The sequence below is a fragment of the Puma concolor genome, chromosome B3 (assembly GCF_028749965.1).
Source record: "Puma concolor isolate L17-30 chromosome B3, mPumCon1.1.hap2, whole genome shotgun sequence".
NCBI classification, from domain to species: Eukaryota; Metazoa; Chordata; class Mammalia; order Carnivora; family Felidae; genus Puma; species Puma concolor.
Window position 1 is genome coordinate 33611721 of NC_141672.1, and position 14530 is coordinate 33626250.

A 14530-nucleotide genomic window follows, 5' to 3' on the forward strand; every position below is an offset into this window, starting at 1 on the left:
CCTAAGCCAAAATCAAGAATCAGACGTTTAACTGACTGAGCCACCACGTGCCCTGAGACATATCTATTACTGCCAACTAGAGGTGATCTTGGTTTTTGGATACATTCTCAGTGAATGGCTTCTGTAAGAAACAGACTGTCTTCCTATAGCTGTGTCTCATCAGTCAGCAGTTTGGCCTTCTACCCTTTCCTTTATATTCCTCTCTCCTCTTGTTTTCAACTGTTTGCGTAGGAGTTCTTAAAAAAAGGTAACAAATTGTGATTTTTGTTTTCAGACCCTCTTCTGCTTAGGGTTTTTTCCAGACTTTGCCTCTTTGCTCTTTAACATTCCTCCAACTTTATGGCTTTGCACCCCGACAGTCAGTGGACCCACACCAGCTTCCTGTCCTGCCATCAAGCACTGCCTATTTACCTGCATATATTCCAACCCACACCTTCAGCACTGTTACTGTTGCCATCCCAGTCACCCTCTTCCCTTGTTTTTTCTTGCCTCTTGCCAACCACTGTTCATTAAACTCTCCTTCCCCAGTTTAATATACTGTGAGGTCAGGGCTGATGCTAATGTCATGTCTGTCAGAAGCTAGGACCAAGAATTGTTTTAAGGTGAAGATTTAAATGGCTGCTTATGAAACGCCTCTGTATTTTCTGCAGCTTGGAGTGAAGGGGGATTTTGAATCAGCCAGGCCATCTGATGAACTGAGATGACTAAATGTGGTGTCCTTATCTATGGGAAATTCACAAGTGTCCAAGAACAAATCTGTTATGGTGGTGCCTCTTAGTTTATTTTGAGATCTCGTTTGGTTCTGTGTGGTTTTTGGGATCTCTGGGCCATACGCAAAAACTTAGGCTCAGGTCCCTTCAACTTTGGGTATGTCCCTGTACTGGAAGATGATGATTGGAAACACTGCAGTGCCTGCCATCCTTGTTTGCTTCATGGAGGACTGGATAGGCCATTTGATCATCTAAAGATCTCTCTCTTTTGGGGCACCTGGGTGGCTCAGTGGGTTGAGTGTCCAACTTTGGCTCAGGTCATGATCTCATGGTTCATGAGTTCCAGTCCCGCATCAGGCTCTGTGCTGACAGTTCAGAGCCTGGAGCCTGCTTCGGATTCTGTGTCTCCCTCTCTCTCTGCCCCTCCCCCACTCGCGCGCACGCACGCTCTCTCTCTTTCTCTCTCAAAAATAAACATTAAAAAATATATTTAAAGAAAAAATCTCTCCCTCTTTTTTTGTCTTTAAAGATTTTATTTTTAAGTAATCTCTACTCCCAATGTGGGGCACGAACCCACAGTGCCAAGAGCAAGAGTCACAAGCTGTACCGACTGAGCCAGCCAGGCGCCCTTATCTAAAGATCTCTTTATCAGAAATTTATCAGGCCCTTGTGCTAACTTCACTCAAACTTAAATTTCAGGACCTTCAAAAAGAAGGAAATTTTAGCAGGTACACTGAACCTATATCTATATTTCAGGCCAGAAAGGCTTGGCAGTGAGGAAAGTGAGTTTGTTTAGTCACATATCACAGTATCTCTTTCTCATACTGGTTATCCAGCAGTTCTGGTTCCCTCTAGAGAAGTCTCAATCTTGGAACTGAGGATTATGGTAGAAAAAACAAAAAAGAAAGCCCAAGTTCTCTTCCTACTAACTCACATAAAAGATAGGTTTAAGGGATTATTAGGACCCTGAACACACTTGAATAGGATTGGTGTGGGCTAATAGGATTGGTGACTCCCTGAACTTGTTCACTTTCTACATAATTCTACTGTCCTCTGGGATTTGTCATATTCTACAGGTTGTGTTATAGCAAGTACAACATTTTCCTTATTCCTTATAGGTCATCCTGCCCTAAAGCAGAACTGGAGGGGAGGGAGAGATTTCCTCCCACCAAAGGACCTTGATTTAGCCACTCTGGTTGTCCAGTACCAGCTCTGATGTCTGTGATTTGGAATAATAGTGCATTTCATGGGTGTTAATTGAAACTTTCACTTAGAAACTCATGCCAGTTGGCTTTGGAAAATAATGTTGGTACCATGAGATGAATTTACTTTGTTGTGGATTTATGGAAACCTAGGTTCATGAAGTCTAATCTTGGAAACTTTATCAATGCCCTGTCTTGTGTTGAACATGACACTCCTAGTCACTTTCCTTGGAAACAGCCTTAGCTTGTTTCTCTTCTATTCCAAGACCTTAGCCTTAGCCAAGTACTTTTTAAAAATGTTCTTTTTACCCTGCCAGAGCAATAAAGAAGTCCATTTCAATATGGGGGGGGGGGGGCAGGGGGCAGGGTGGGGAATCCAGGAGACCACACTAGTGAGAAATATTTTCCTGTTGTTCAAAGTTCTCTTGCTTTTTGTCCTGGATCTTTTACATGCTGACCCTTGGATTACCTCCTACCCCATTCTTGTTGTATTTTATGACAAATCCTTGGTTGAAGATAGGTTGGGAATAGATTTATTGCTTTTATTTTTCTAAATAGGGATATTATAGTTGAACTCATTTTAACTTGTTGCTAGTCCTTGCAAGATACTGCTCATCTTGGGGTGCCTGGATGGCTCAGTCGGTTAAGTGTTTGACTTGGCTCAGGTTATGATCTCACGGTTTGTGAGTTTGAGCCCTGTAGTGGGCTCTGTGCTGACAGCTCAGAGCCTGGAGCCTGCTTCAGATTCTGTGTCTCCCTCTCTCTCTGCTCCTCTACTACTCACACTTTGTCTCCCTCTCTCTCAAAAATAAGTAAGCATTAAAAAAAAAAAAAGATACTGCTCATCTTGTTTGGTACGAAATGGTGGCCATTTCTCTGAGGAGTGGAGACAGTTGGCATCTCCGTTACCAAGATCAGAGTTCAGAAAGCAAGTCAAGATTGAGGCTTTCCTCCCTCAGTTCTCCAAGAGGAAATGAGAAACTTCTCCTTTGGGGAATGTATTGATGACAGGAGAAAGGCATTTTAGGCATTGTTGTTAGAGGGGAACTCTGAATTTTAAAAGGAAATAGAGTCCTTTCTGCTAATAGACCAGGGGCTATAAAAAGTGCCATATTGTATGGTTCCCTTTTTGTTGAACCTCTGATAATCCACTTTCTTTCCACATTGTTTTCCCATTGACCTCACTCTCCCTTCTCTTCCTGATTCCTCTCCCCCCAAATTCCAAAATGGAGCCATGTTTCTCAAAAGGGTGGTTTTAAAGTCACACGCATCAGAATTAATTGGGGTTGTTAAATTCAGATTCCTGGGCCCACTTCCCAGATTGAATTAGAATATCTGGGGGTGGATCCTGAGAATCCACATTTTTTAAAAAGTCCCAGATGATTTCTCATGCATATTACGCTTGAAACTGTAAACTAGAGCATCTTTGACATTATCTTTTTATCTCGACTGTGCGGCAAACTGCTTCTAAGGTTTTTCTTCCTAATGAACTAGATCATGCATACTATTCAGGAGGAACCAGCTGTAGTACCCCTGCTGAGAAAGTATAGTGAACATAGCTCACTTTCTAGATTTCAGGTATCATTCCATCCTCTGGAAGGAATTTAATTTTATGCCCAAACATGAAGTATTCAGTTTCAGCAGCTGCTCTTTAGTACCCCCAAACACTCTAGGAGCAAGATTCCTACTTACCTGCCCTCTGTGTGAGAGATAGGAGTTCCCTGCCCAGAAGCATAGGCAGGAGAAATTAGTGACCCTCCTGGAACCCACAAACAGAACCCCTAGAGTGGCTAGATTGCACATGTAGGTCAAGGAGCTTGGGTGGGGCTGGGATGGGCCCGATGCCTGTCCTGGGCAGACTTCTGCAGGTCTGACTAGAATCAGCAGAGGAAGTTCCTGTTAACTGATGGAAAGGGCGTTTGCTTGGTGGCCCCAGCTTTCCTGTCATGGATGCCTGAGCTGATGCAAACCTCTGCTGCTGTTGCTGGTGGGGCTGGCCAAGTTTCTTTTTGTTGAGTCTTGTTTCCACGCCCCCGTTCCTCTTCAGTTCTACAGACGGTGGTTTATTTGTACACTCCATGCTGATCTTGGATTGAAAACCTCTCATTGTTTTTGAGCTCAGTGTTTAGATAACACCACATGCCTGTGGCAGCTAGGGCACCCTGTAAAGGAAATGCCTGGACTCTAACAGCCCCATCATTCATTCTCTATATGTGAGTGAGTGTGGCCTCTGTTTAGGACCGTTATAAGAACATTTGTCACATTTGTCTACAGAGATTATTACTTGGGGCCCGTAGGGGTGCCAGGCTCCTCCTTGATGTTTGGAGTTCTAGGGACTGTTTCCTAAGTCTTTTCTCTCTTTTCTTTCATTCCAGTGATAAGAGGATTAAAGCCTATTTTGCCCCAGGCCTTGTTTCTGTACCTAGAGCACGCCTCCCTCTAGTGAGAACACTGCTTTTGGGAGACATAAGACTTACTGACGCTATTTGGTGTAGACGGTTTTTGTGATCAGGCCAGGTTGGCAGCTATCTTTGCATGTGGTTTCAGGGGCTCCTTTTCCCATGGGGTATCTCTTTTCCTGTCCCCCTAATCTTCCCCATCACTGTCATGCCAAAGAAAAAACAAAATGTGTTTTCTTCATTCAATATTAAATCTATTCTGGTAGCATATAGCTCTTCAAGTTTTCACTTGGTAAACTGCCATTTTTTTTTTTCCCCTAAAAATGTTTCAGATAAATCTGCCAGGCTCTAATTTAGGCCTCTTGAGGCCTTTTCCAGCTCTGTGATTCCCTAGAATTTATAAACTTTTTCCCCCTAAAACTACTAGGATTATTTTCTTTCCAGGACAACAAAGTCTGTGTGAGGCAAAACAAGTTAGTAGGTTTGATGTTAACATGAATTTCTGCACCTCCCCCAATGTATATACTTAACTTCACTTTCCTACCAGTAATTCAGTACTCCAAGAATTGAACCCAAAATACAAAAGAAACGTTGGTTATGATGTGGTCAGTGAACAGTCCATCCCTTCATAATAAAATAGCCTAGCCAGTCAAGGATACTAACTACTGAAAAGATAAAAGCACACACACATATACACACCCTTTTTTATTTAGTACTGCATAATTGTTAATGTTCATGGCCATCCTAGTTCACTGTAAAATTGAAAGTATCTTCTGAATCATCAAAAGAAATTAATTGGAACCATACTGTGTGACTTTTTTTTTTTTTTTTAATTTTTTTTTTTCAACGTTTATTTATTTTTGGGACAGAGAGAGACAGAGCATGAACGGGGGAGGGGCAGAGAGAGAGGGAGACACAGAATCGGAAACAGGCTCCAGGCTCTGAGCCATCAGCCCAGAGCCTGACGCGGGGCTCGAACTCACGGACCGCGAGATCGTGACCTGGCTGAAGTCGGACGCTTAACCGGCTGCGCCACCCAGGCGCCCCTGTGTGACTTTTTTTTAATGTTAGGAATATTATGAGACTACAGAACGATATTAGGTGAACCAGAACATATCACTGTCCGTTGTGAAGCTATATAAATGTATTAATCAAAGTAAATATACACTCGTTGGGAACTGCAATGGAAAACAAGTCATCTTGGTTTTCTAATTGTTATATTACTTACTCTGCATTTAAATTAAAATTTTTTGTTTAAGGGCAACTGGGTGGCTCAGTCGGTTGAGTGTCCGACTTGATTTTGGCTCGGGTCATGATCCCAGGGTTGTGGGATCCAGCCCCACATTGGGCTCCACCCTGAACATGGAGCCTGCTTAGGATTCTCTCTCTCTCCCTCTGCCCACCTCCCCTGCTCATGCTTCCTCTCTCTCTCTAAAGTAAAAAATAAAATAAAATAAAAAAATAAATAATTTGTTTAGGGGCACCTAGGTGGGTCAGTTGGTTAAGTGTCTGACTCTTGATTTCCACTCAGGTCGTGAACTCGCAGTTTGTGAAATCAAGCCCCGCTTCGGGCTCTGTGCTGACAGCTCAGAGCCTGGAGCCTCCTTCAGATTCTGTGTCTCCCTCTCTCTCTGCCAGTAACCCACTTGCGTTCTGTCTCTGTCTCTCTCAAAAATAAATAAACATTAAAAAAAATTAAAAATTGGTTTAGTATTAAACAGATGAACATAAGGGAAGGGAAGCAAAAAGAACATAAAAACAGGGAGGGGAACAAAACATTAGAGACTCTTAAATATAAAGAACAAACAGAAGGTTGCTGGAGGGGTTGTAGGAGGGGGGATGGGCTAAATGGGTATGGGGCATTAAGGAATCTACTCCTGAAACTTTGTTGCATTATATGCTAACTAACTTGGATGTAAATTAAATAATAAATAAATTTTTAAAAACTTGTTTAGTATTTAGTCAAAATAACTGTTTAACTAATAAAATGATTATTATTTATTGAAAAAATATCCAGCATAAATAGTAAAGTATCTGTTTTTCTGCTGATGTGCTCTGTATTTCTAATACAAGGATAAATATGTCCCTTAAATGTCATCCATGATTAGCCAGTTAGAGTGGACACGACTCACCTCGCAGGGACTTGGTGAGTATCATCTATCTGATTACGTAGTTAGCTCAGGCAAATGAAATAACTAATCATTTTAATATGTCTGTTCTCTCATGATGCTTTGTTACTTATTTCCTGTAAATTTATTGGTAATTCACCTTTTGGAGATTGAAAAGAGGACACGACAGGTTAAATAACTTGGTTTGATGAAATCAAGGAGCCATTTTTATCCCATTGTTACCTTCTAGCCCGCTGCATAGAAATAACCTTTCTTATACATCTGCCAAAATTCAGATGTATAAGCCTGACAGGAGATTCTGGACATATTTTGGGAAGAAGTAAATGTGGTACATTTTGCAGAGTCTTGTCCCACCTACTTCATGGCCAACCCCTATGCTTTCTGCCTTTCAGTTCTCTCCTGCGCTATGGTGGCAACCTGTCCCTCCAGAGTGCCATGAGTGTGCGGTTCAACAGCAATGGGACCCAGCTCCTGGCCCTGAGGCGTCGCCTGCCCCCTGTGCTCTATGACATCCATTCCCGCCTGCCTGTGTTCCAGTTTGACAATCAGGGTTACTTCAACTCTTGCACCATGAAAAGTTGCTGCTTTGCAGGGGATCGTGACCAGGTAGGTGCCCTCTGTCTCCTGTGTCCCACGTTCGTGCTTTCTTCTCAGACTGCTTTTTCTGTTCTTGTCTTTATTTCTCTTTAGCATCATGTCAGGTAGAGACAATTGAGGCAAAACAGTGTCTGGGGACATTCTAGCACAGTAGTGAGTTTCTCCATCGGAGCTACCGCCAGTGGGTAATATGAGGTACACACCATGAACCAAGACTGGCCACAATATATTTCTGAGCAACCTAGCTTTGCCAGGTTTGTGAACAGATTTTAAGATTCTGAGAATGTGTCATTTCAAAAAAAAGGAGGGAGTCCATGGAAAATTAGCCAAAAAAAGAGAGACTGCCAAAAAAAGAGACTTTTTTGTGTATGTGTCAATAAAACACAATGATGAATGAAACACCCTAAGTACCATCCAAGAGACATATATCCTGAATGGCCCCTTGGGATGGCATCTTTTTCTTGGATAAGATGGGCTGAGCAGGTTTGTTTGAGAGGAAGCCAGATGCTGACTCTTTTTCTTTTTATTGCCAGCATCACAACTGGGAAGGAGAACCCAAGCTGTGTTTCCAGCCTTTTCACAGTCTCACTGGGAATTGAGACACTGATGTTGACTTAGAGCTGGCAGTCTAAAAACATGCTTGACATTCTTGCACCTGTCTGTGTTGGCCATAGAAGTTCTGAAGTGAGTGTCAGTGAGTGCACCAGTTGGACTGGTCTCAGTAATAAGCCGAGTAAAAACAAATATGGAGGCATTGGTCAAATAAACAAATAGATTTTTTTTTTTTCTTCTAAAACACAACAGATCTTATGCTATTTCCCATCTAGATTGGAAAAATAGAGTTCTTAGTCTCTTGCTAATGCTTAGTGTTCTCTTTGGGTTCATCAACCATGTAAAATTTTGACATATACTTCTCACGTGCTGTACTCACCTCTTTAGAGTTGACATAAAAGAAACCGTTCTTGGGGAACTTGTGAATACTCTGCCTTTTTTTTCTTTTTTCTTTTTTTTTTTTTTTTTGAGAGGGAGAGGGAGTGTGGAGCACAGAGGATCCAAGGTGAACTCTGTGCTGACAGCACTGAGCCCAGTGGCAGGGTTCAAACACATGAACTGTGAGATCATGACCTGAGCCATAGTCAGACACTTAACTAACTGAGCCACTCAGGTGCCCCCGAGTACCTTGCTTTTAGAAGGCAGAAGCTAAGATTTTTCTTCCTAGACTGAAGTTGCTACATGCTCCCCAACATCATAGCTTAAAGACTAGTATAGGTAGTAGGAGCACAATAAATGCTTGTTGAATTGAATTGAATATTAAAGAACCTGAAAGTATCTTTTTTTTTTTTTTTTTTTTTTTATTTTTTTTTTTTATTTTTGGGACAGAGAGAGACAGAGCATGAACGGGGGAGGGGCAGAGAGAGAGGGAGACACAGAATCGGAAACAGGCTCCAGGCTCCGAGCCATCAGCCCAGAGCCTGACGCGGGGCTCGAACTCACGGACCGCGAGATCGTGACCTGGCTGAAGTCGGACGCTTAACCGACTGCGCCACCCAGGCGCCCCCTGAAAGTATCTTTTAAGTTGTCTACACTAGGGATGTCCCTTTTATAAATAGGGAATATAGGGGCGCCTGGGTGGCTCAGTCGGTTGAGCGTCTGACTTTGGCTCAGGTCATGATCTTGCAGTCTGTGAGTTTGAGCCCCGCATCGGGCTCTGTGCTGACAGCTCAGAGCCTGGAGCCTGCTTTGGATTCTGTGTCTCCTTCTCTCTCTGCCCCTCCCCCACTCATGCTCTGTCTCTCTCTCTCTCTGTCGAAAATAAATAAACATTAAAAAAATTTAAAAAAAAGGGACTATATATCTAAATTCAGAATTTATATTGAAGGCAATCTTAGGGCCTACTTAGCTGTGACACACTGGAAACCACTAGGTGTCCTCAGTTATATAAACGAATGACTTACTTTCTACATGCTATTTGTTTCTGAGGTGGGAAGAAGCAGTTTCCAGACATGATCAGACTCACAACAGAACAGATCATTGTCTGCTCTTTAGATTGGTTGATTTAGTTTCATTTAGCTGTGGAAATGACAACCAAACCCCTCCCTCTCTTTCTTCCTTCCTTTCTTCCTCCTTGCCTTTCTTCCTTGCTTTTAAGTTGATTTTCCATCTTTGTCCATCTCTTATGTGTGTGATCCTTATTTCAATGATCAATAAAAAGCAGGCACTAAATGTAATGGTTTATTAGGCTTTATTACCAGAAACACAGAGGCTGAGGGAAAGGTGAAGAGGTAAAGGAGAATAGATGTTGTTTTCTTTTAGCTCCTATATTAGCAGCCAGAACCTGTCTGCGTGGAGCCCTTAAAAGACCCAGAACATAGGCCTCGAGCCAATATATAGAACACCCAGACCATGGTTTCTTGACCTCTGCACTATTGACATTTTGGTTGAGTAATTCTTTGTTTTGTGGGGCTCTACTGTGCATTATAGGATACTTAGTAGCATCCCTGGTCTGTCCCCACTAGATGCCAGTAATATCTCACCCAGCCATCCCCCAGACAACCAAAAATGTCTCCAGACGTTGCCAAATGTCCTCTGGGAAAAAAAATTGCCCCAACTGAGAACCTCTGACCTAGATTATAATTACCCATTTTGCCCAGACACACTGGGACAGGTATTGCCGTAGGCAGAACCAGAGAAGGTATTTTGTGATTTTCCTGGTTATGTACATTAACAAGATGTAGTTGTTGTTTTTTTAATTTTTTATTAGATTTATTTATTTTTGAGAGACAGAGTGAGACAGAATGTGAGCATGGGAGGGGCAGAGACAGAAGGAGACACAGAATCTTAAAGCAGGCTCCAGGCTCTGAGCAGGCATTCAGTACAGAGCCTGATGCCAGGCTCGGACCCACGAACCATGAGATCATGACCTGAATCAAAGTTGGACATTTAACTGATTGAACCACCCAGGCACCCCAAAATGTAGTTGTTTTTACCTTTAAGGTTATATATAATGATAGAAACATTGAATGGCTTTGATTTTTTTCTGTTCAGATTTGACTAATTTATTATGTGTAATTTAAAAAAAATACTCATTTAAGTAATCTCTGCACCCAACGTTGGACTGAGACTCACGACCCCAAGGTCAAGAGTCACATGCTCTTGTGACTGAGCTAGCCAGGCACCCCATATGTATGAATTTTTATCCTGTGGGGAAAGTTTATGCGTACTGTATCCACTCTGATAATCTAGATGCTTTTTGATTGGGATGTGTGGTTTTCTGTGAAGGAGGATGTGAAGTCATTGACTCTAACTTTGGATCCATTTCAGAGGTAAAGTCTTTCAAGTCTGCTCATAGTCCCCATATAGATTATCAGAAGTATGTAACCTAGGGAATAGGAAGTATAAAGATTTATGTTAGGCTATTTTGTTCACTCCTTGGAGACAAAGAAATGAAATGTGGCTAATTCATCATTGTCTTGTCTTCAGTACACGAAAGCAGTGAGAGCACAATAAATATTTGTTGAAGCAAATCTTGAATACTTTGGTCAATGTGTGGTTTTAGCTTTTGGTGGGCCTAAGGTTTTCCTAATTGTAAAGCAGAATTGATAAGTACCATTTTTCCTGCTTAACTTCCAGGGGCTTTATGAGGATGAATTAAATAATAGATTTTCAGTGAGGCTAATCTACTAAGCTTATACTTTCTAAGTGCTACACAGGAGGCCAAACTTACAGTCTCATTGCTGGAACATGTCTCTCAGAGGTGATTTATAAGCTCTGACTTTCCACACTCAGAACTAAAGCAGCAGCTGCTACAGTTATGGTATGATCCACAGGATTGACATGTATATTCTTTGACTAGTCCAGACAGGATCTTTTTTTGCTGCTTTCAAATTCCAAAGCCTACCCTTTCCTTATATTGGTCTTTATATTTGGGTATACTTCGAGAACGCCCACAGCTGGAAGCTCTGTGCTCTGGAACTCTTCATTTAGTCATAGACTGGGTAACCATCCCAGAGAGGAATCTGAGAATTTCCATAATAGGAATGAACACGGTCAAGAAAGTGATCTATCCATCTGAGACAGTCTTCTGGCTTTTAATTACGGTGAGATTAGTCTTTCCACACAGATACTGTGCCAAAGAGCCTATACTTTTTTTTAAGACCATCATAGGTTCACTAGGTAATTCTTTAGCCTCAAAATGAGATTAACATCTCAAGAAATTAGACTCCGGGAACAGCGTGTGAAATAGGCTGAGACTACTTTGTGTCTCCCCTATGCATATTGCCACCATTGTAGATGAATTCTAATTACAGAGCTTTAGAGATCATTTTGTATAGACCCTCTTCTTACAGATGAGAGAACTGAGGCTCAGAGAGGTTGGGTACATAAGTCAAGACATATATATGTGTGTAGCTGAGCCAGGACTAGAACCTAGATTTTTGAGTTCTCTTTTTAATATTTTATTTTTAATATTTTTATTATTTATTTAATATTTTAATATTTTATTTTAAAATAATCTCTAGACCCAATGTTGGGCTCGAACTTACAACTCCAAGGTCAGGAGTTGCATTACAGCCCTCTTCATTATACAAAAAAGTTACAACTTGATGCCAGCAGAAGCAAGGCACGCAGCAAAAATGAGTGAATTGGGTTAGAAGTAACAGTAGGGGGTGGTGGCGAGTGTGGCCAACTAGAGAGCCCACCCCTTCTAAATATAAATGAATATAAATGAATCCCATCCAGGGGTGCCTGGGTGGCTCAGTCGGTTAAGCGTCCAACTTTGGCTCAGGTCATGATCTCATAGTTCGTGGGTTCAAGCCCCACATTGGGCTCTGTGCTGACAGATCAGAGCCTGGAGCCTGCTTCTGATTCTGTTTCCCTCTCTTTCTGCTCTTCCCCCACTTGTGCTCTGTTTCTCTCTCTCTCAAAAAATGAATAAATGTTAAAAAAAAATAAAAAAAAATGAATCCCATCTAAATGAAGCTTTGACTTAGCTTCAGCCTATTGTTTCCATGAGGGCCTCTGGGTTTTTTTCAAAGGAAGCCAGAAATTAAGATTTTTAATGTGAAATCTCCTGATTTTTAGATGTTGTAACAAACTGCTACCTCATTGTATGGATAAGATAAATCTGTATACCATGCCTATTCTGCCTTAGAGCCACCAGTTTAAAACCTTTGTGCTTCAGCAGGATGTTTTTCCCTCAAGTTTAGTTTCTTGGTCTGTCACTAATTCATAGGTGAGTGGAGGCAATTCCTTTTTGCTATCTCCTACTGAGCCCTTCCTAACTTCATACCCCCTCCCCCCTCTTAAAAAATAAAAAAAAAACCCAGGTATTTATTGAGCATCTACTGTGTGCCAGATGCTGTAGTAGACACATGACTGACTGCCCATAATAACCTCTTTGATGTTTTCATTTTAGGGCCCTACATACAATCTCTCTTCTCTATTTTTGGCCAACAATACATAGTTTATTTCTAGTATAATTTTTTAATTATTCAAGTTTTATGACTTCTGTCATCAGATAAGGTGACATAAGTGACATCAGATTGGCTGGGCATCAACAAAAGCAATTAGGCTGGATATGGCCTTGAACTTTTTTTTTTTAAACCAGCCCACCTTCTAGTCTTAAGGTATAGTGAGGAATCGTGCAGTAAAACAGCACTCCTTCCTCTAGAGGCTGCCTGAACCCAAGGGCTCTCCTCCTTGCTATCACCATCATACTTGGATTTTTTTTTTTTTTTCCCTTTTCTCCCTAAAGCCTGACTGGGTGCATTCTGTCTCCCAAGCTTCACACTCCCCTCTGCATACTCAGTGAGCCAATCTCTTAACAGTGTTAAAAAAGAGGACCAATTTTCCACCTGCTAGCTCTTCTGGCACACGCTCATAAGACAGCACCAGGCTTTTGTTCCCTTTCTTTCACAATTCCTTAAATGGTTCTTGCCCTACATTGTGAAAGTCCAGCAGAGCTCAGGCTTCTGGGAAGTAAGTCTTTCAGCCTGACAGGTATATGTGGCCTGGAAGTGGACAGTGTGGCAATTTATTTTTATTTATTTTTCTTTTTTGAGAGAGTACAAGCGAGGGAGGGGCAGTGGGAGAGGGAAGGACAGAATCTTAAACAGGCTCCACTCAGCATAGAGCCCGACATGGGGCTTGATCCCACGACCCTGGAATCATGACCTGAGCTGAAATCAAGAGTCGGACGTTCAGCGGACTGAGCCACCTAGGTGCCCCCAGGGTGGTAATTTTTTAAGTCTTCTTTTGCTTTGGTCTCTCGCCTAATAGTTCCTACCTCTTGCTGAAAATGGGAGAGGGAAGGAAAGGGAAAGTATGATAAAGTTTTCTTAAAAGGGTTGAGCTTGGATTATCTGAGCACTGGGATCACTTACACAGGTCTTTCTTTTTAAGTTGCTAGATGGCAAAGCCCCCAAAATCATGAGAATGTTATCCTAACTCATCCCCTGGAGAAAAGAGCTGACTTGTGCCTTGGGAGTCCAACAAAATGGCCTTGAATGCATTGCTTGGCCTCAGACATTACATCATCACTAAACCTTTCTGTGCTGACATTATATGGGTACGGTACAGGTGTGGGAGTTCACCAGTAAGTGTGCTCCAGGCCAGTGAAGCACTCTATAGAGTTATAACTTTGCTCTTTTTATAACTCTGTGCAGCCCTGATTAAGCTTACTGGAGGCATGGCATGCCATATATTCTCCTTTATCTGAAATAAAGGCACACTCTTGGTTTCCATCCTTTGGCTTGCTTTGTGACTTGAGGCTCATATTTTCTTTTCCTTGTCTTTCTTTTATATCTTAAGTGTGTTTAGCCCTTTAGCTTCTGAAGCACTTTCATTTCATGTTGAATCCTCCCAGTGACAGGCTTCACCCCCATGAGAAGCTGAGGCCTAGAGTGTTTGAAACAGCAGATGTAATCGGTCACAGAACCAGAACTAGACTGGTTCTTTTTTTGTTCTTTTTTTTAAGTTTATTGATTTATTTTTGAGAGAAAGAGAGCAGGGGAGGGGCAGAGAGAGAGGGAGAGAGAGAGAGAATCCCAAGCAGGCTCTGCACTGTCAGGGTGGAGCCCAATGCAAGGCTTGAACCACAAACCGTGAGATCATGACCTGAGCTGAAACGAAGCGTCAGATGCTTAACTGCCTGAGCCACTCAGGGGCCCCAGGACTAGACTGGCTCTTGCTGTGATTGCACTCTCTTCCTTGTAGACATGCAGCCCCCTGGGCTCTACAAAGCAAGTGTTGGTAGTGTCTTCCATGGGCTAATGAGAAAGTGGAATTCTTTGTATATATTATTTAGAAGACTTTATTTTATAAAAAAAGATAGCATGAAAATAACTTGTTTATTAAATCAGCCATTTATAACTCTTTTGGAATCCTAAACCTCTTTAAATATCTAAAAGCTATGAATACTTATTTCAGGAAAATGTACATATGCACATCATTTTGCATAGAAAATTAGACTTTGTGGAATTCCTGAAACCTGGAGG

At 41.8% G+C, this 14530-nt stretch overlaps 1 protein-coding gene across 3 annotated transcripts in view; it reads left to right on the forward strand.

Annotated features, from left to right (window-relative positions):
• DCAF5 (DDB1 and CUL4 associated factor 5) overlaps positions 1 to 14530 on the forward strand; it is a 109915-nt gene that overhangs the window by 53154 nt on the left and 42231 nt on the right. For all 3 annotated transcript variants that reach the window (XM_086709441.1, XM_086709440.1, XM_086709442.1), the window contains exon 6: positions 6833 to 7046. In XM_086709441.1, the coding sequence (XP_086565567.1) occupies positions 6833 to 7046 (214 nt within the window). The remainder of the gene's footprint in view (positions 1 to 6832; positions 7047 to 14530) is intronic.